Genomic DNA, 23163 nt, shown 5'->3' on the forward strand with positions numbered 1-23163 from the left:
CTTCCCAACCCAGAAATCAAACCGGGATCTCCTGCATTGCAGGTGGATTCTTTACCAGCTGAGCAACCAGGGAAGCCCCTCTTAGAAAACACACACTTAGATATTTAGGGATAAAAAAATATAAGGTTTATAATTTGAAATGCTTCAACAAATCACTACACATGTAGATACAGATATACAGATGATGTTTAAGGCAAACACATCAAAATATTAGCACATGGATGAAGAGTCTAGGAAATTCTTTGTCCAAGTCTTATAACACTTCTCTGAATTTGAAATTACTTTAAAACAAAGAAGTTTGGCTGTTTTTTGTTTGTTTGTTTTTTTAATCTACTTTAAGCCATTTTCCCTCCTTGAAAGTGGGACAGTCTGGTAGTGCCAAGTTCTGCAATGTTGATGAGGCCAGGTGCCAGAGAGGTGAGCTACAAGAGAAAAGTGGGTCTCAGACCCTACCTGCTACCAAGCTAGAAAGAAATGAAGATCACCCAGTGGGCGGAGACAGATGAAACATGCCGATGGTCACTGAAGTTGGGCGGGTAGGGATTATGTTTGAAAATACCCCGAACAAAAAGGTTTTAAAAATCAATATTCAACCTCAAAAGCTGGCTTCCACACAGAGATGACTAGAACCATCCTTAAGAGCCAGACCAGGACTTTTGGTCAAGTCCTCTATGTGCAGCAACAGCCAGGTCAACATCCCCGCTGAGCTGGCCAAGGCTGACCATTACGTAACTGCCGGACTTGAGTAAAAGCCTCCACTGTAGCACTGCTGGCCAGCAGGGACACAGGAAACATGAGCTGGGTCTCCCAGTCTACCTCCAAGTCCACCCAGGGGAAAACAAGGGAGAGAATGAAAGGACGAATTATGTCCCATGGAGCAGAAAAACGCCAGGTGAGGCAAGCGCCACCCTCCTGCCCTTTCCCAGGAAAAGTGGTTCCAGGAAGACCCAGCCACAGTGAGAGGAGGATTATCTCACCTACTGGGAGCCACTTCCCTACGAAACCTTAGATGCCACTGGAAACACTTCTGGCCCAGGAGCTCCCAGAGGAGAACAGATGCCAAGACCACAGTGCTGAAAAGTCCTGTGTTCATTCAGCATTCACACTTGCAAAGACTGTATTTATCCACTCTTTGCATTCTCTCTTGGAACAACCTCAGGGCTGCCTCCCATTTAGGCAAGGAGGTCTCTGCCTGTCCATCTTTGGGATGTGAACTTTCTAATCTTTGCGAAGGAAAGTATCAGAGGAGACAGAATAATATTAATAACTACCATTGCTACTACTAATATAGTACCAATATGTGTCGGGTACTGTTGTTAGCTTACTGAACCTCAAAACAATATTTTACAGACAAGGAAACAGAAGCATGGAGAAGTGAAATGACTGTCTGATGTACAAAGCTGGGGGAATCAGGAGTCAAGCCCAGGGAGTTTGACTTCAGAGTCTACACATTCTTAACCACTTCTCTCTACACAACAGATTTGCAATCACCAGAAGCAGCCTTGCTCTGCACAGAAGGCATTATGAGTATTATCTGTTATCAGCTATGCCATTGCCAGGTTAGGTTTGTTTTTCTAAGAAAAAGCAGCCCAGTGCCCAGATTTTTCCATCAGATTCGGATCTGATGTGCCTCACAACTCAACGCAGCCACATGCTCAAAGTGCTAAGGCTGGTGTCACCAAGAGCAGCAGGAGCTGGAGCCACTGCCATAAGCAACACAGCTCCTGGGAGCCACAGAAAACACTCTCCTGAATCGCTCTGGGCTCAAACAGAAAGTCACAATAGCAATTACAAAAAAAGGAGCAGAACTGGCAAAACATAGGGGATGGTAAACAGTTCACCAGCAGATAGTCTCCACTAAAGCTAAACATGCGCCCACCCTATGAACCAAGTCCACAATATAGAGACAGGCAGGTAGACAGATTTAACAGAAGTGCGTGCCTGTGTCCTCCAAAACACATGTTTAAGAACGTCCACAGCAGGGGACTCCCCCGGTAGTCCAGTGGCTAGGACTCCACACTCCCAAAGCAGCGGGCTTGGGTTCAATTCCTGGTCAGAGAACTAGATCCCACATGCCACAGTGAGGATTGAAGAGTCCTTGTGCTACAACCAAGACCATGTGCAGCCAAATAAATAAGTAAAATAAAATAAAAAAAAGAATGTTCACAGCAGTATTGCTCATGATGGCTAAAAACTGGAAATGTCTACCAACAGGAGACAAGACAAATAAACTGTAGTATATTCATACAGTAGGATACCACACCCCAGTAAAGGAAAAAAAAAAAACCTCTCATTTCACACAAAAGCCCAGATGCATCTCACAGATATAATGAAGAGTCAGGCACAAGAAAACACACTAGCTGATTTCAGTGATACCAAAATTCAAGAACAGGCAAAACGAATCAATAATGATAAAATTCAGAATAGTGGTTATCTCAGGGCAGGGCAAGGAAGAGACATGGGGAGACTCCTAGAGTCCTAGGAAGGTTCTCTCTCTTGATGTGAGGGGTCACTACACAGATGTGGACATACGTAAATACTCACTGAGCTGTCTCGCTTAAGATTTGTGCACTTTTAAAAGAAGAAAACAACTTCAATACCAAGGGGGAAAGAAAATCAAAAGCATGATTAAAGCAAGAATGTTTTCATTATTAAATAAGACAGTACAAAAGTAAAAAGGCACTAAGCTTTCAACTCAAACAGCTATAAACGACTGACTGAATAAATAAGGCAAATCTAGAACAAAGGGTTGAAAAAAGTTAACACTAAAAATGGAAATTAACATTAGAAAATACAATATAATTGATAAGTCCAAATACAATAGCTGTCCTGTGAAAAAATAAATCAAAAGCCAAAAATTAAAACAAAAATGTTTATGCCAGGCAAGAGAAAAAAATTGGGAAAAAATACACAAATATCATAGCTCAGTTGGTAAAGAATCCGCCTGCAATGCAGGAGACCCCGGTTCAATTCCTGGGTCAGGAACATCCCCTGGAGAAGGGATAGGCTACCCATTCCAGTATTCTTGGGCTTTCTTTGTGACTCAGATGGTAAAGAATCCACCTGCAATGCAGGAGACCTGGGTTTGATACCTGGGTTGGGAAGATTCCCTGGAGAACCAGTCCAGTATTCTGGCCTGGAGAATTCCATGGACTGTATAGTCCACATGGGGTCACAAAGAGTCAGACACAACTGAGCGACTTTCACTTCCACACAAATATCAACATTTTTAAGTGAGAAAAATCAGAAACATTTTTAAAAATGAGAATGCTATCTAAAATCTTTATATTAATACTTTGAATATCTCATGAAATGGTTTTCTCAGAAAATATGAATTAACAAAATTGACACAAGATAAATCAGAAAAGCTGAACAAACCAATCATTATGGGGGGAAAAGACTGAAAAAGTCATCAAAGAATTATTTCAGAGAAAGCTGCCAGACCTAGTTGGTTTTATGGGTAAGCTCTTTCCTGCACTCATGGAACAGATAATTCTCATGTTATAGAGTCTATTCCCAAAATTGGAAAGCACTTCAATTTACTTTATAAAATTAGCCTAGCCTCAATTCCAAAGCTGACAAAAATAGTACAAAACTACAAACAAATGTCACTCATGAATATAGATGGAAAACTCCCAAATAAAATATGAATAAGCAATTCTAACAAAATTTTCAAGGAATAATCTACCAGAAGCAATTAGGTATATTCCAGAAATTCTAAGGTTGTTACTACATGGAAATTAATATAATACATCAAAAGGAGAAAAATCATGTAATTATCCAAATGGCCGCTTAAAAACTATTTGCTAAAAATTCAAACCCCATCTAGATATTTTTTAAAAGACAACAATAATTAATAAACCAAGAAGACAGGTTACCAACTAATCCTCAACCTCATACCTGAAGAAGTCACTATAATATAAGCTTGGTTATTAAACAGGAAAGGATACCTATTCCATCGCCACTAAAACAGGAAGTTGTATGCAAAGCAACTGACAAGAAAAAAGTATAATTAACTCCTAAGAGGAGCAAAATTATTGATCTTAGAAACCATATAAACATCTACCAAAGGACTTCCTTCGTGGCCCAGTGGTTAAGACTTTGCCTTCCAATGCAGTGGGTGTGGGTTGATCCCTGGTCAGGGAGCTTCATGGCCAAAAAAACCAAAACACAGAAAAACAGAAGCAATATCGTAACAAATTCAATAAAGACTTTAAAAATGGCCCACATTAAAAAAAAAAATGTCTACCAAAAGAAACTGTTGAAAATCTATACTAAGAAGTCAGCAACTGACTATAAAAAACACAAACACTAACAGTCATATACCAGTAATAAACATTAAGTCAAAAGACATAATAGGAAATTATCCCACTAAAAATAATATCAAAGCTTCTCCAAAAATTAAAAGAATCTATCTGAAGATAACTTCAAAATGACCTGAGTGAATTTAAAGACATTCCATGTTCCCGTGTAGGAAGAATCAGTATGAAATTCTCCATAAAGGAAACTTTACATACGTCAGGATTCCAACAAAATCTCAAGGGATTTGGGGTAGGAGAATAGAAAGAGGGGAGAACCCAATAAAATAAAGTTCATGTGACGGTATCATCCAAGCAAAGAAAAAAACAGGAAGATTTTGAAAAGAAGAGAAACTTGAACTGTCAGTTATAATAGCTAAGACAAAGTGATTTTAAAAGGCCAATTGAAGAAACAAACAAGGACTTCCCCGGTGGTCCAGTGGCTAGGACTCCAAGCTCCCAATGCTGGGGACTCGGGTTTGATCTCTGGTCAGGGAACTAGATCCCACAAGCCACAACTAAAAGATTCCATGCACTGCCACTACGATCAGAGCAAATACATAAATAGATATTTTAGAAACTAAACAACAAATGAAATATAAACTCCCCATACAGGCCCAGATATACATATGTTTTTAATATATGCTTAAGGTAGCAAGTCAAGTCACTGGGGATATAGATTCAATAAGCAGTGCTAAAGTAATCAGTTAAATATTTGGAAAAATTAAATTAGATCCTTATCAAGAGGGAGGGGGTATATGTACACAAGTGGCTGATTCATGTTGTTGTACAGCAGAAACTAACACAACATTGTAAAGCAATTACATTCCAGTTTTTAAAAAAATAGAATAAAAAATAAATGATATCCCTACTCACAGTGAACACAAAAATAAATTCATTTGGATGGAGAATTAAGTTAAAAAAAAACAAAATCACAGTAAACTAGAGGAAAATGATCATTTACCTGTTCTCAGAATGAGGGAAAGCCTTTCAAATCATAAAAGAAAAGGCTGAAAACCTAAAAGGTGAAAGATTCGACTACAAAATGTTTAAAACATCTGTATGGAAAAAATTTTTTTAAATGATTGCAAAAATAAAATGCAAATGAAAAACTGGGAAAACAAAAATTATAAGACAAAGAATAACAACCTTAATATATAAAGAGCTCTTTCAAAATCAAGAGAGAAAAATGCAGTATAAATAAATTTAAAATGCAGTATAAATAAAATAAATGCAGTATAAGTAAATTTCAGTATAAAAATGAGCAAAGGACATTAATAAGGCAACAAACACACTTTTAAAAAATATTCTGTCTCCTGGAGTAAATCACAGCCTTAAAAAAAGTGGAGTGGAGGTAGAGGGACTTCGAAAACATAACAGCCAAAAGGAGTGAGGGGACCTTGCCCAAACCCAGGTTCAGGGAAACCAACTGTAAAACAATACCTTGAGATAAATGGTGAAATCAAATATGAACTGGGTATTAGTTGAAAATGAGGAATTCATGTAAATATTGCCAGATGTGACAATGGTACTTTTGTAAAAAAAAAAAAAAAAGTAATTATGTTTAAAAAAAAAAAGAGTCCTTTTTTAATGAGATGCATGCTGAAGAATCTAGGATAAAAGCTTGAAACATCTGTAATTTACTTTAAAATACTGAAGCCAAGGCTAATTTGGTGGTCCAGTGTTTAAGATTCCACCTTGTAATGGAGGGGACATCAGTTCAATCCCTGGTCCAGGAAGATCCCACGTGCTAAGGAGCAACTAAACCCGTGTTCCACAGCTACCAAAGCCACTGTCATGAGAAGCCCGCACTCTGCAACTAGAGTAGCCACTGCTCATCTCAACTAGAGTCCCCTGCACAGCAACAAAGACCGAGCATAGCCAAAAATAAAATAAATAATAAATGAAACTATTTTTAAAGTAATAATAATAAAATAAACAAATAATAAAATACTGCAGCCAAAAATAGATGAAGCAAATCTGGCATAATGTTAATTACCAAATATACACATACACACACACACACGCACACACATTTTTTCTTCTTACAAACAAATCCAATAAATGCCAAAGTACAATAGAAACCAGCCACATCGGCAAAAACTGATGGCAGGATAAATGGGGAGAACTTCTCTGGAGAGTAGTCTTGCAATATGTGTCCAAAGCCTTGAAAAGTATTTAAATCCAGCAAGTCAGTGTTCAGTAATTTAACCCAAATTTTCAACAACTGGTACAAAAATCTGTAAACTTGTAAGAGTACCATCACAGCATTATCTGTGACTGTGAAAATCATCTGTGACCACTGAAAATTACTCACGTGTTCAACCTTAAATTTTCACACAGTCATCTGACAGACGACTACCAGACAGACATCAAAAATTAACTTTTGAAGAACAATTAAAGTTATGTTGATATATCTTATGGTACTGCAGTGACAGAAAACAGTATGGTAGTTCCTCAAAAAATTAAGAGAATTACCACATGATCCTGCTATTCTATTCTGAATATATTTCCGAAAGAATTGAAAGCATGGACTTGAAGAGATATTTGCACACCCATGTTCACAACAGCACTGTTCACTACAGGAAAAAAAGGAGCAGTTCATGTGTCCTTTAATGGATGGATGGACCAACAAAATGTGGTGTATCCATACAATGGACTATTATTCAACATTAAAAAGGTGATTCCAGGGAAATACCTGGTGGTCCAGTGGTTAGGACTCTGCACTTTCCCTGCTGAGGGCACGGGTTCAATCCCGGGTTGGGGAGCTAAGATCCTGCAAGCCACACAGCTTGACCAAGATAAAATAAAATAAATTTTTAAAAAAGAGAAAAAAGGTGATTCTGATACATGCCACGTGAATGGGCCTTAAGGACATTATGCTGAGTGAAAGAAGAAAGACACAAAAGCGCATGATTCCACTTACAGGCAATATCTAGATTCAAAGAGACAGAGAGTAGAATGGTGGAGGTTGAAGGGAGTGAGGAAGTTGCTGTTTAATGGGTACAGAGTTCGAGTCTAGCAAGATGAAAAAGCTCTGGAGATGGATGGAGGTGATAGCTACAGAATCATGTGAATGAAATTAATGACACTCAACTGTACATTTCTAAATGGTTAAGAAGATGAGTTTTATGTTATGTGTTTTTTATCACAATTAATATAAAAATATATTAACACATTCTAATTTTTCTTTTTTTTTTTATGGCCATGCCGCTCAGCATGAGGATCTTAGCTTCCTGGCCAGGGACTGAACCCATGCCTCCTACTTAAGACTTTCCTACAGTGGAAGCAGAGAGTCTTAAGCACTGAACCATCAAGGAAGTCTCTATATTAATTTTGAAGAAAAAAAGGCATGTTGCAAAATAATATGATCATGTATGATCTCAATTTTGTTTCACTAACATCTTAAATATTAAGACACTGTATACAGGGAAAAAAAAAAAAACCTCAATGGTATATATCAAAAAGTTAATAATAATTATCACTAGGTACTGTGCTTCCAGGGGAATTTATTTTATTTTCTTTGTGCTTTTATTTTATTTTCTTTGTGCTTTTGTGCAAGTCCCAGTTTTTCTACAATTACCTTTGCCATTGAAAGCAAAAGTACGCCAACCAGACACAAGAAAAAGGAGAGAAAAGCACATGCATGTCGGTTGATGATCCTAACGGGAGAATGCCCAGAAGTATATTTCCAAATGACATAGTAAACATAATTACCCTTAAAATCAAATTATAAAAGGTAGACTAGCATGTGAGAAAATAAAGACCAACTCGGAAGACAGAGCAGGGGGTAGTTCCCTGTAGAATTAGAACAGAGGCAGGCCCTGATTTCAGACGATTCCCAGATCCACAGCGGATGCACATCACTGCGTGCCCTGCAGAAAGGAAGAGACTGGGGGAGCCTCGCACAGCACTCACGAGGCCCATCAGAAAGGACAGGCTCAGAAAGGCGAGACCCTTGAATCTCAGTGCTCCCCAGCCCCACCTCTCTCTCAAGCTACATCCACGTTCAGAAAATATTTGCTAGACAGCAGACATCAAGAGAAGAAGGAGGCTTTCTTTCTGTGGCATTCCCTCACCACATCTGGTGCTGCTCTGAATAGAGGCTTTATGAGGGAGGGTCCAGATGCCACAACCACGAGCTACTCCACTGACCACAAACAGCAATAAACAGACATTAGGATTTAGATCTCTGTGTAGCAGAGACACTTTGAATAATCATGATGGAGTTTCCATCACATTCCAATATCCAGGAAATGTTTATCAAGTGCCTGCACAGAGCACCGTTTGTAACACCATCCCATGCAGACACGCACGCACACGTGCACACACACACACGCATGGAGCTCCTTTGTTCTGTTTGAGGGATCAGACTGGGAAAAGATGATTTAGGCTGGAAGCATTCAACAGTCTGATTCTACACATCACACATTAGGAAAAGAGGGGCAGGGGCAGAAGGAGAGTACACATATCCCTGAGGAAAGATCAAGAGGGAAACGTCCCAACATGAAGGGCCCTGGACCAAGGGGGCTGAGTCCCACAGTAGAAGCAGAGGGTAGCCCTCAGCTTCCCTAGAACTCCAGGGATCCTATGCACAGGGAGCAGAGTCACTGCAGCCCCTGGTCCAGGAGGAAACGGCATCACCCAGGTTTATCCGCCACATGAGAGAGATCCCTGCCTTCATATCCCTTCCCCACACCCACAGATGAATCACGTCAGCCACCCCTGCATCATACATACTTTTGCCCCCATTGTTCTTCAGGACATTGGAGAGGTTGATGGAGGCGGTGCCTAGCAGTTCATTTCTCAAGGTGTGGCAGCTCCAGACCTTCAGGTCTAAATGACTCTGGGCTGTGACATTCCTGGAAAACAAATACTTGATTCATCACATCCAAGCAGACCAGTCATTCCTGCAACTTAGAAGAAGGCAGAGAAATTATACTGCTGTCATCTTGGAGACCAAGGGGGGACCCCAAAGAGGAAGACAGTCACAGATACCCTTCCCCACCCCACCCACCCGAGCTGACCCTGTACCATCTAGCAAACAATGAATGCTCTGTGAGCTCGACAATGTAAAAACACCTGAAGAGAAGGTGCATCAGGTACCCAAGGCAGAGGACTAGAGGCTGATACACGAAACCTGGATCTCCCACAACCCCCTTCTCGACCTCCCCCAGGGGAGCTGCCTTCGGAGAGAAGGGGTTTTCTCTTACAAAATGATGATCTCGTTCCAGAGAAGCTCAGAGCTCCCAATTCGCTTTCCAGTCTTCTTGGTCTCGCTGGGGAGTCCATCCACAGCCACTTCCACAAACGAGTTAATTCGAGGTTGACGACTATGCACCTTGGGCTTTGCTGACACCACTGGCCGGGAAAGACAGAAAAAGTCAAGGATGAGTCAGAGGGCTCCCAGCTGCCCCCCTGTGGCACATGTTCTACCTCTTTTTTGTTGTTTCCTTTAAAAAGAGAAATTTTGCTTTTCCCTCATTCTAAAAGGACTTTTTTAAAATGTGAGGATATAAAAAATATATATATAGCACAAGAAAAGAAGATAAAAAAAAAATCACTCCTAACCTGAAAACACTGGGATGATTATCATTAAGTCATACTAGACTTTTTCTGATATCTGGTGAATACAGACTTTTTCTAGACTTTCATCTCTTACGTCCCTAATTCCTTAAAAACTCCTCTCCCCTCAAAATTCATTTCAAAAGTTACAACCTAAGCCCGTTTATAAGGATATGCCATAATTTAGTGAACTATTTTTCCATTGTTGAATAAATTGCCTCCAACTTTTGGCTCAGGAAAAATGACCACAAATGTATAAAGTATCTGCATGCATGTCTGAGTATTCTTCCAAAGGATACGAACATTTTCTAAAGTTCTTAAAACCGCTCAATTCCTTTCTAAACCCATGTAGATACCCATCAGCACTATAGGAACATACCCATTTCACCAAACACTGCATAGCACTGAGTACTATGGTTTTTTTTTCCACTCTTGGCAAATCATGTAGGTGAGGCAAAAAAAAAAAAAGAAATAGCATAAAGATAACAGCTAAGAGTTAATTAGCACTTGTCACAGATACTATGCTGTGCACACATTATCTCACCGAATCCTTATAGTGAGGCAGGAAATAACCTCATCACTGCATTTCACCCAGGAGGAAACAGGCTTGGAGAAGCTAGGTCACTGCCCCAGGCTACATATCCAGGAGCTTTGAGCCAGGATGTGCCTCTGGCTGCCTCTGACTCCACACTATGCCCTACGTCATGACCGGACTTTGCTTATTTGTTCTCATTTGTTCCTTCAGTCACTAGCCGGAGTGAATATTTTTCCCATGTACTTGTTAACCATCTGCATTTCCTCTTTTGTTCATTTCCTTTGTGTGGCAGCATTTCTGATGCTCACATGGTACCTACCAGCTAGCCAGGGACTCAGGACCATCTAAGCAAGCATATGCCCAGGGCTGGATGCTAGACAAGCTCCTTTTATACTATGTATCAGCCACAGTGGAAACTCCAGGTCACTAGGACAAAACCCATCTACATGGCTTCTATCCTATGCCCCAAATCAGAAGACATAACTGACAATCCTCACCAGTGATGAGAAGACTGCCTGAGCCAGAGCTCCCACCAAAAGTTAGCATACTTCTCCCTCCCAGACCTTCTGAGGGGTGACAATCCTGTAAAGGTCCACAACCGGGGACAGGGCAAAGCCACCTCTGATTCTCTTCTAGCAATCCTTTTCTTCTCCAGGCCCCAAAAAACAGGAGAGAGAAATCAAGGAACAACAGCAAGAAAGCTGTGGTGAAGTTTCAGAAGCAACAGTGGATGGTCCTAGGAAAAAAGGTTGTAGTACTTGGAAATGTGGCCCAGAGTGGGAAAACGAGACTACCACACACAAAGATCGAGGTTAACTGAGGCCACCTAGTGGTAGGAGGGTAGCTCTGCATGCAGACCCTTAAATCTAAAAAGAAAACAGGGACTACTTGCAGAGTCCTACCATTTTGAGCAAGACAGTTTCTTTGAAATCAAAAAGTTCTAGCCTTTTATTTAACAGTTGGGCCAACTAAGATCCAGAGAGGTAAGACAATGTATCCAAAATCAGAGAGCTAGTCAGAGCAGTGCTCAGCCTTGAACCAAGTCTCCCAGCTCCCAGCCCAGTTCTGTGAACTCTGCCGTCATGTTTCCTTTTGGCCCTTGTTTTTTTGTTTGTTTAAAATATTTATTTGGCTGCACCAGATCTTACTTGTGGCATGTAGGATCTAGTTCCCTGATCAGAGATGGAACCCAGGCTCCCAGCACTGGGAACACGGAGTCTAGCCACCGTACCACCAGAGAAGTTCTGGTCCTTGTTTTTTAGTATTTACTTAAAAAAAAAAAAAAAAAAAATATATATATATATATATATAATGTGTGTATATACATATATATATAATTTCAGATGTTTAGAAAAGTTGTGAGACAAATACAAAGAATTCTTATAAACCCTTCACCCAGAATCACCAAACTTTTTACTGTATCTGCTTTATCATTCTCTTTTTCTCCCTTGATTTTCTCTTATACACATATTCATTTTTAACTAAAACTAAGAGTGAGCTGTAGACACTATGCCCCTTTAGTCCTAAATATTTCAGGCTGTCTTTTCTACTAACTGTGACATTTTCTAACAGAACCATAGTACAATTATCAACATTAGGAAATTCAACATTCTTTGATACTATTATGTTAAGGTACAGACCTTATTCAAATTTTGCCAATTATCTTATCGATGTCCATTATAGCAAAAGAGAAAAGGAAAGATTTTTTTCCTAGTCCTGGATGCAAGCTAAGATCACATAATGTAATTAGTGTTTTTTACCATGAAGTTTCCAATTTACAGAAAATTGAAGAAAAATAATAGCATATTCTTCACTAATTGTTATCATTTTGCTACATTCACTTTTCCCCCCTCTCTGTGACTATCACCAGTGTTACCCGGAGAACCTCTACAATAATAAAAATATCCACTCCATCACTGTTCAATACACTGCTGCAATATACACATGGCTTGAACTATGCTAGTGAGACTGAGGATTTGAGCTTTAAATTTTATTTAATTTTAATGTAAATAGTTTTTTGTGGCTACACTTTCTAACCTATTGGATAGCACAAAATACAGATGTAAGACATCTATGTCTGTATGTGTATGTATATGCATATTTATCTACACAATTTAATTTTTGGTAAACTATTTGTAAGTAAGTTGTAGACCTCATGACAGATCAGCCCAAATTACTTTCAGAAAGCAACTGCTAAAAATAAGGACATTCTCCCACCCCATCTCTACCCAACTGTTATCATACCTAGAAAAAAATGTATAGTCACTCCCTCTTTCAGTTGATATTCATTCCATATTCAAATCTCCCCAATTATTCTAAATATATTTTTAAAGCTGTTTTTCCCCCAACCCAGGATCCAATCAAGATGCATAAATTATTTTCAGTTGCTATCTCCTTAATCTTTTAACACCTAGAATGCACTCCCTTCTTCTTCCATGACAATGATTTTTAAAGACTTCCACCAGATGTCTCATAAAAACACACTGAATCCTGCATTTTTCTGATTGTTCCCTCGTGGTTAGATGCACATTGAACATTTTTGTCAAGAATACTAACCACCCAGGTTAGGATGTAGACTTACTGTATACACCAGGCAATCCCCTTATGGGGGATGCTAATTTTGATCCTGTGGTTAATGTGGGCCCAGTTTGCCAGGTCACTTCACTGTAAAGATACATTTCCTTTCAACAATTTCTAATTAATTTTGAATGCTTAAAATGGTATTTTGAATGTTTCTTATTCTTAAAAGATAAGTCAAAATAAAGGTCTCACATTCATCTAGAGTTTATTTATTCACTATCTGAGGAAACATAAAATGCCAGTTTTCTTACACATGGAGTCAAATCTTCACATAGCATTTAAATTTTAAAGTCAACAAATAAGGTAAAAATCACATATTTCCAAAATGACATCCCTGAAGAGCTCTTAGGAAGGCAACGGAAGAGAGGTTGGCATATTATCTTTCAATAGATTCCAAATAGCCAGATTTTTGCTTCACTGTGTTGTTTTTGGTGTTCCTTCAGCTAAATATCAGATAAAATAGTTGGCTTACATTTGAGGGCCTTGGTGTCTTTAAAAATTAGATCTTAAAACTCTAGGACTAGGAGAAGGGTAAACTGGGAGATTGGGATTGACACATATACATACTACTATATATAAAAGAGATAACTAATAAGGACCTACTTACAGCACAGGGAATACTATTCAGTACACTCTGTAATGACCTATACAGGAAAAGAATCTTTAAAAAGAGTGGATAGTGCTTGCTTTAGCAGCCCATATACTAAGATTAGCATGGCCCCTGCACAAGGTTGACATGCAAATTTGTGAAGCATTCCATATTTTTTAAATCAAAGATGACACAAATAGATGGAGAAATATACCATGTTCGTGGATTGGAAGAATCAGTATAGTGAAAATGAGTATATTACCCAAAGCAATCTACAGACTGAATACAATCCCTATCAAGCTACCAATGGTATTTTTCACAGAACTAGAATAAATAATTTCACAATTTGTATGGAAATACAAAAAACCTCAAATAGTCAAAGCAATCTTGAGAAAGAAGAATGGAACTGGAGCAATCAACCTGCCTGACTTCAGACTATACTATACAAAGCTACAGTCATCAAGACAGTATGGTACTACACAAACACAGACATATTGATCAATGGAACAAAATAAAAAGCCCAGAGATAAATCCATGTACCTATGGACACCATATCCTTGACAAAGGAGGCAAAAAAACACAATGGCAAAAAAAAGACAATTCCCTTAACAAGAGATGCTGGGAAAACTGGTCAACCACCTGTAAAAGAATGAAACTAGAACACTTTCTAGCTTCTAACACCATAACACAAAAATAAACTCAAAATAGATTAAAGATCTAAATGTAAGACCAGAAACTATAAAACTCTTAGAGGAAAACATAGGCAGAACACTCTCTGACATAAATGACAGCAAGATCCTCTATTACCCACCTTCCAGAGTAATGGAAATAAAAACAAAAATAAACAAATGGGACCTAATTAAACTTAAAAGCTTTTGCACAACAAAGGAAACTATAAGCAAGGTGAAAAGGCAGCCTTCAGAATGGAAGAAAATAAGAGCAAATGAAACAACTGACAAAGAATTAATCTCCAAAATATACAAGCAGCTCATGCAACTCAATATCAGAAAAATAAATGACCCAATCAAAAAGTGGGCCGAAGAACTAAACAGACATTTCTCCAAAGGAGACATACAGATGGCTAAGAAACACATGAAAAGATGCTCAACATCACTCATTATCAGAGAAATGCAAATCAAAATCACAATGAGGCACCATTTCATGCCAGTCAGAATGGGTGCCATCAAAAAGTCCACAAACAATGAATACTGGAGAGGGTGTGGAGAAAAGGGAATCCTCTTACACTGCTAGTGGGAATGCAAACTAGTACAGCCACTGTGGAGTACAGTGTAGAGATTCCTTAAAAAATTTGAAATAGAACTGCCAAATGACCCAGCAATCCCACTGCTGGGCATACACACCGAGGAAACCAGAACTGAAAGAGACACATGTACCCCCAGTGTTCACTGCAGCACTGTTTATAATAACTAGGACATGGAAGCAACCTAGATGTCCATCGGCAGACGAATGGATAAGGAAGCTGTGGTACATATACACAATGGAATATTACTCAGCTATAAAAAAAAGAATGCATTTGAGTCAGTTCCAATGAGGTGAATGAAACTGGAGCCTATCATACAAAGTGAAGTAAGTCAGAAAGAGAAACACCAAACAGCATATTAACACATATATATGGAATTTAGAAAGACAGTAACAACGACCCTATATGCAACACAGCAAAAGAGACACAGATGTAAAGAGCAGACTTTTGAACTCTGGGAGAAGGCAAGAGTGGGATGATTTGAGAGAACAGCACTGAAACACGTATATTACCCTATGTAAAACAGGTGATCAGTGCAAGTTCAATGCATGAAGCAGGACACTCAAAGCCAGTGCTCTGGGACAACCCAGAGGGATGGGGTGGGGAGGGAGATGGGAGGGGGGTTCAGGATGGGGGACACATGAACACTCATGGCTGATTCAGGTCGATGTATGACAAAAACCACCACAATATTGTAAAGTAATTAGTCTCCAATTAAAATAAAGAAATTAATCTCAAAGAAAAAAAAAGAGAGTGGATATATGTTTATGCATAACTGATTAACTTTGCTATACAACTGAAACCAACACAACATTGTAAATCAACTACACTCCAATAAAATTTTTTAAAAATCTCTGGGACTGCACTATGGAGAGGCACAGAGAACTAAGGCAGATAGAGGGGATAGCAGGCCACAGTTCCCGAATTACACCTGAGGCTCCACCCATGAAACACACGGGAGGAAGAACCACCCACACTGTTTAAGTGGCTGTTTTTATCCTTCTCTCTTTCCCCCACCACTTTCCTGGTCAGTATTACCAAGTTCCTATAGGTTAAGTGCATGTATGATGAGATGCACCTGTATTATCAAGTTAGTTCTCGCCACACTAGTAAGAAAATACACACCAGGGAAAGGCAATAGAGAAATCTTCAGAAGTAAGTGTGTTGTGTTCCTGAATAACATGGCCCAAAAACAGGGACCTCAGGATATCGCAGGTTTCCATGGGCAGGCCTCTGTTTTGACCTAGTCCTGCTAATTATTAGATAAGGCAGTACAAGCTGTAATCTCAAATTCAAAACCCTGGCAGTTCACTCTAATTCTTCTCCCAAGTGCCACAACTAAGATCCTGTGCAGCCAAATAAATGAGTAATTGTAAAAAAATAAAATAGGTAGAGTGTTAAATACTACCAGGGGCTGAGAAGAAAAAGATAAAGTAGCAAAAAGAGGAGAGACATGAAGAAATCAAGGTAGGGGGTTTTCAGATGGAGGAGTCAGGGAAGGCCTAGTTGAATAGGGTGACTCTGGAGTAAAGACCTGCAGAAAGTAAGGATGTAGACGAGGTAGATAACTGAGTCAAAATGGTTATTTCACTCAGAGAGGACAGCAAGTGCAAAGGCCTAGGGGTGGGAGCGTGTCTGGCAGGGGCAATGAATAGCAAGGGAGGTCCACGTGGACCTGTGCGTCTAGCCAGAGCAGAGTAAACGAGGAACAGGAAATGAGGAGTGGCAGGGGCCATATCACGTGGGACCTTCAACTTGTACACTGAATGAGGGAGGCAGTCCTTGATATGTTTGAGCAGAGGAGGGACAGGAGCTGGCTTCCATTTTAAGGAGATCACAGGTTGTTGTGTGATCAACAGAATGAAGTGGGGCAAGGGGAAGCAGCAGGAAGCCGGGTTGGGAGGCCTCTGCCTTAATTTTAGGTGGAGATGATGCCAGCTGGTGGGACGGTGGGGGTGGTGAGAAGTGGCTGAACATGGCCCCTGTCTTGAGGGTAGACACAAGCAGATTTGCTGAATACAGGATTTTGAGGAAAAAAAGAAATCAGGAGATCAGTTCCAGGCATGTCACATTTTGGATGTTTACTAAGCATTCAGGAGGAGATGACAAATGGGCTACTGGATATACAAACCTAGAGGTCAGAAACAAGGCCAGGCTGGAAGTACAAATGTGGCAGTAATCTTATTATTGGTGACATCTTAAAGTGATATGGTTGGATGAACTCACCAAGGGGATGAGCGTACATAGAAAAGAGCCCTGGGAAGGGAAGGAACTGCCATTTTGTATAATTCTTCCAAAAAGTTCCTTTTTTCCTTCCTCTGCAAGAATTCCAACTTTAGGGTACTTCCATGGTAATTCAGCGCTTAAGACTCCACAGTTCCAATGCAGGGGGTACACATTTAATCCCTGGTCAGGGAACTAAGACCCTACATGCTACATGGTACAGCCAAAAAAATGTTTTAATTTTACAAAAAATTAAGAATTCCAGCTATAATATGACAACCCTGTAAAAATGAATAGTTTTGCTCGTAAGCCAAGATGTGGTATAATTCCACCTCTTTCCCAAAGATGGATGGGGCTGGACCTTAAATGATAAACTTCATACCGTGCCACTCACCTTTCAGGATAAGCTGAGACTTCTCAAAAGGCAGGGCCACCCCTGCCCGGCTGGAGCTGGCAGATGCCATGTCATCACCAGGACACTGAAAGACAAGTACAGCAGCAGGTTTAGAGGACATCTAATAAGAGACTAAGGAACTGAGCTCAATTTTAATATCTGAGTTTAAAGAGACAGAAGAAGGAAAATCACAACATTCAAACAACTGCAGCCATCAGCAGCCATGCTGCTTCCGGCCGAGTGATGTCTGTCTGTCTCTCTTGCGATGACTACTGAATCTGGGCATAACTTGGATGAGCTGAGTAAGACACAGGACTGCTACATCCGAGTCTTAAGGAGGGAGAGCCTAAAATAATATCTCTAAAAATAAAGTTACAGTTCAACAATTTAAAAAAAAAAAAGTAGGGGAACTAAGATCCCACATGCTGCAGGGCAGCTAAGCCCACACACCACAACTACTGAGCCCGTGAGCTCTAGAGTCCGTGGTCCACAAGGAAAACCTGCCTGCCACAACTGGAGAAAGCCCAGGACATAACTAGAGAAAGCCCATGTCACAACAAAGATCCAGTGCAGCCAAAAATAAATAAGTGGACAGAGGCTTTAATAAACATTTCTCTAAAGAAGATACACCAATAAGTGTGCTTGTTGGACAAGGAAATGACAGGCCAGGATTCAACCTACATCTTCCAATTCCAAAGCCCCACAGTTACTCAGTTGACCACGCTGTGCTCACCTGCATGTGCTCATGAACCAGGCCAACGAGCACGGGAAATTGCCGGGAGCCAGCATGGGAGTCCCCACCCGTAACAAGGTCATGTGGGAGAGTCCTGGTGGGCAAGGCGAGCCAGAACTTGAGGGGTGCCCCTCTGGGCCTGCCTGAGCGTCTACCCCAAAACCAGAGTCTGCCTACTTTACTGCTTTGTGCTCTCACCTACACCTGACTTTACGGGGGGCTGTCCCCCACCACCATCTCTCTCACCAAAAAAGAGTTAACTTACAGCTCCAGTTAATAAAGTTCCGGGGCGTGACAAGAGTGTTTTAGTTCACAAACCCCTGAGATGGCTCTCTAACTTGCCTAACAGGCTTACCCGGACTCCTACAGCTATGAAGACGATTGTTTACAGTCTCCCAACCGTGAAAGGCACGGGAAGCTTAAGATATTCAAATAGTATAGAGCCTCTCGGAGAGTTAGAAATTGTCAGAATAAAACTAGTAGAAGATTTCATTGTTGAGCCAATGCTTGCTGCCATGTTTCCACATCCCCTGTATTGTATCCTTGGAAGTGTATTAATTAATATAGTTGGTATGTAGAAAAAAAAAGTAGTGGCCTTGGTGTTAACAACTTTAGACCCTTAAGGTAATAAATTCTTTCCTTTGTTGTAAACCCATTGCACCTTTGCCCTATAAGAATGCAACTTTATCTAACACCTTCGGGAGGATGGCGCCAAACTTTAAAATAATTACTCTTAGAGAAAATAAGTCTTATGGTTGACAAACCTTTGTCAGAGTCATAAACTGTTAACAGGCCTTCTGGCCAGAAGATGATGTAAATCACCTAGACCATTTGTATACGATAAGTTTGCAGAAAAGAAATCCTGGTTTCGATAAGGATCAAAGACTGCTGACTTTGCATGATTTCACATCCCCTATTATCCTCTATGTGCAACTTAGGGTATAAAAGCCCCTGTGGAAAATAAAGCTACGGGCCTTGCTCACCGAAGCTTGGTCTCCCCATGTCATTCTTTCTCTCACCTTCTGGCTGAATTCCCATCTGGAGCGTGGAAGCTCGTCAAGCCTACTAATTTTGCCTGGGCTTCTGAGATCTGACCGGGGAGGCCTTAGTGTTTCCTCTCCTTCGGGAGAACGGGAGGACGCCTGCGGCCTACGTAGGTGACGCAAACTCCTTGTCTTGGAGTTTTATTGGTTTTCCACATAAACCAAGTTATTCAGCCTCTTTTCTCCACTGAGTTTTCTCACTGAGCTATCCCTATTTAACCACTCTTTATATCTCTAATTAATCTATTCTAAATTGCCAACGCTGTCATCCTGAGGGAATCCCTGGACCCGGGGCTGGACCCTGGTAGGAAATAATTCTTAATTGACAACATCAGCCATAAGGCATACCCGTTGCTTCATCTTGGCTAGAAGCAGAAGTCTATCTTGCCTTCTGAGTGGATCTTTCTACTCATATATAATTGCATAAACATCATCATTTGGAAAATATTGGTTCACTGAGGTCTATAGATAGTCCAAATGTTGACATGTTTCATCAATCTCTATCCAAAAAAGTTCCATTTGTGAATGTCACCGCTGATCTCATCAGACAAGGTTTTGAGTATTGGGAAGCTTTCAAGCTCTTTGTGGTAGATGTAAGGGTTCCAAAATTTCTAATTTTCACTTAAAACTCATATTTTATCGTTCGCAAAAAGTACTGTCAGTTGTTTTCTTTGAAGTGACAGGCTCACTTCATTCATCTTCAGGAAAATGTCTGCCAAACACCCAAATCTATTAACATTAGTTTCTGTTGATTTTTTTATAAAGCAAAAATGTTATTTCATGAGAAAAGCAACTATATAATTCAGCTCTCTATTCAAGCAGTCACACAAGTGCTTTTTCTCAACACAGCCATTATACTGCAGTACACAGGAAAAGGTGTTTTAGGCATATTTTCCATTTTCATCACACAGAATATTAGTCATTTTACTGCTTCATCAAGCACATTTTCAAGTGAAACTGGCTTTTTCTTTCCTCTTTACTGAGTGGGCCATGGTGAGGAACACAGTGACAGTGGCCCGGGCTGGGCACACTGCCCTGATTTACACTGGGGCACCAACATGTTCACTGACCTTTGCTTTCGCACCATGAGTGCAGATGTGTCACAGTGAAAGAAGGCAAAGTTATCACGAGAACAGTTTTGACCCTGCAAAACCCTAAAAGTCGTGAGGGGCCACCAGGGCCCTGAGGATCACACCCAAGAACAGCTACTGTAAAAACACTATGACCAGGGCTTCCCTGGTGGTCCACAATGAAGAACAGCCCCTGCTCACTCCTGTGCAGCCCGTGTGCAGCAAGGAAGACCGAGGACAGCCAAAAACAAACAAATAAATCTTATTTAAAAAACAAAAAACACCCACTATGACCCAATTTCATTCCTTTTTCTGGCTGAGTAATATTCTATTTGTAGAGACATGGATGGACCTAGAGGCTGTCATACAGAGTGAAGTAGGGCTGAAAGACAAAAACAAATATTGTATATTAATGCATATATATGGAATCTAGAAAAATGGTACAGATGAACCTATTTGTAAGGCAGGAACAGAGACGGGACATACAGAACAGATGTGTGGACATGGGGTGGGGGAGGGATGAGCTGGGAGACTGGAATTGATACACTACTATGTGTAAAATAGATAGCTAGTGGGAACCTCCTGTACAGTACAGGGAGTTCAGCTCAGTGCTTTGTGCCGACCTACATGGCTGAGATCAGTCAGTTCAGTCCAGTCACTCAGTCGTGTCTGACTCTGCAACCCAATGTACTGCACCACGCCAGGCTTCCCTGTCCATCACCAACTCCCGGAGCTTGCTCAAACTCATGTCTATTGAGTTGGTGGTGTCACCCAACCATCTCACCCTCTGTCGTCCCCTTCTCCTTCTGCCCTCAATCTTTCCCAGCGTCAAGGTCTTTTCTAATGAGTCAGTTCTTTGCATCAGATGGCCAAAGTATTGGGATGGAGGGGGTCTAAGAGGAAGAGGATACATGTATACATAAAGCTGGTTCACTTCGTTGTACAGCAGAAACTAATATAACACTGTAAAGCAATTATACCCCAATTTAAAAAAAGAACACTATGAAATTCCTATTCCATTCAACATCATTTGTACCTTCTTTCATTCTATTTGTATCTGATCTCTCCTCTTAACTCCCCCTTCTGAAGAGCTGTTTAACCTTAAAATGTGGTTATGAATGCACCATATTATTCTAAGAATGGAAGTCCTTTGTATGAGAATTAAATGTAGCTACAGCTAAGTCACATTGACTTTGACATTTTCCACAGATGAATTCTATGCTTCAAGATTTTAGCAAAAACAAAACAAAACCATTTGCCTTCTTTATGAGATATACCCAGTCCAAAAAAAATTTTAAGGGGCCAGTTGTTCTTCTAGACTAGTCTGTAACAGGCATGTTTACTTCGATCTTAAATGTAAAGCAGCAGTGGAAACTTTTGGAACGTTATGGGTAACATACAGGAATATAATACTGCAACTATTCTTATCAAGACTTCTGGAAACCAGACACCCATGGTACTAAATCCAATAGTGAATTCTCGATCCTTGTCTTAGATGACCTATTGGCAGCTTCAGACACAATGGACGGTTGACTCTTTCTTCCTTGAAATGCTTTCTCCTCTGGTCTCTTCCAGGACACCACTGCTTGATTCTCTTCCTGCCTCTCAGGCTGCTTTTTCTCAGCCTCCTTCATTGGCTTCTTCTCCGCTCCTGAACCTTCAACCACCTGTGTGTCCAATAGCTTAGCCCTTACACATCTCCCCTTGGTTATCTCAGCACATCTCATGGTTTCAGCTACCATCTCTTTGTGGACAATCCCCAATGGGTGTGTCCAGTATGAACCTCACCCTTGAACCTCAGGTTCTCTTGTCCATTGACAAAACTGAGCTTCTGACATTTGCCCTCAATCCTGTTCTGTGTCTCAGTTAATGACAACTCCTTCCATCCATACTTCTGGAAGCAATGAAAATTAGATGGTATCTGGCAACCTCTGACTGAGTTAAAGATGCCCCCTGAATATTCACTGGAAGGACTGATGCTGAAGGTGGAAGCTCCAATACTTTGGCCCCCTGATGTAAAGAGTCAGTTTATTAGAAAAGACCCTGATGCTGGGAAAGATTGAAGGCAGGAGGAGAAGGGGATGACAGAGCATGAGATGGTTGGATGGTGTCACCGACTCGATGGACATGAGTCTGAGCAAGCTCTGGGAGATGGTAAAGGACAGGGAAGCCAGGAGTGCGGCAGTCCATGGGGTTGCAGAGAGTCGGATCCGACTGTGAGACTGAACAACAACAACAATAACTGTACCTCCCAGGATTCCACCCGTAGGTATTTGCTGGGGGAAAATCCCCCAACCAATGCAGAAGAAACCATGTTTAAAATGTTCAACATGGTAATATTCATAACAGCAAACATTTGTAAATAACCCAAATGCCCAACAGTGAGAGGAATGAATACATTGTGAAATAGTTATAAAATGCGATGCTATAGATTTCTTGAACTGTAGGACTTCAGCCTACACACACAAACACCAAACTATAATACTAGAACTAAAAAGAAAAAAAAAAAGTATCAGCATACCAATAGGACAATGCCATTGGTATGCATTTGAACCTACACAAAACAAGTGCGTTGACTGTTGTGGACACACATAAGGGAATAAAAGTACAGAAGCATGGACTCGAAGGGGCCACACCAAGCTGAGGACAGCAGTTACCTCTGGGGAGCAGAGGAGGGAGCAAGGCAACTGGTGCGAACAGAGAGAGACCAAGGGAGCTTCAACTGTATCTGCCACATTTCATTCTTTAAAGGAAAAAATACTGAAGCAAATATGGCAAAATGTTAATATTCATTCAATCCAGATGGTGGCTTTTATGACTGTTATCTTTTTCTCTGAACCACTTCATATGTTTGTTCTTTTTTCATAATTTA

The 23163-nt window shown here is 40.4% G+C and overlaps 1 protein-coding gene and 1 pseudogene across 2 annotated transcripts in view; one reads left to right on the forward strand and one right to left on the reverse strand.

Moving 5' to 3' along the window:
- Positions 1–23163, reverse strand: part of WWP2 (WW domain containing E3 ubiquitin protein ligase 2) — a 147141-nt gene that overhangs the window by 109765 nt on the left and 14213 nt on the right. For both annotated transcript variants that reach the window (XM_027516113.1, XM_027516116.1), the window contains exons 2-4: positions 17446–17530; positions 9512–9659; positions 9039–9160 (exon numbers count right to left, since the gene is read on the reverse strand). In XM_027516113.1, the coding sequence (XP_027371914.1) occupies positions 9039–9160; positions 9512–9659; positions 17446–17515 (340 nt within the window). In that variant the 5' untranslated portion in view covers positions 17516–17530. The remainder of the gene's footprint in view (positions 1–9038; positions 9161–9511; positions 9660–17445; positions 17531–23163) is intronic.
- LOC113876904 lies at positions 13683–13744 on the forward strand (annotated as a pseudogene).

The sequence above is a fragment of the Bos indicus x Bos taurus genome, chromosome 18, assembly GCF_003369695.1.
Source record: "Bos indicus x Bos taurus breed Angus x Brahman F1 hybrid chromosome 18, Bos_hybrid_MaternalHap_v2.0, whole genome shotgun sequence".
NCBI lineage: Eukaryota > Metazoa > Chordata > Mammalia > Artiodactyla > Bovidae > Bos > Bos indicus x Bos taurus.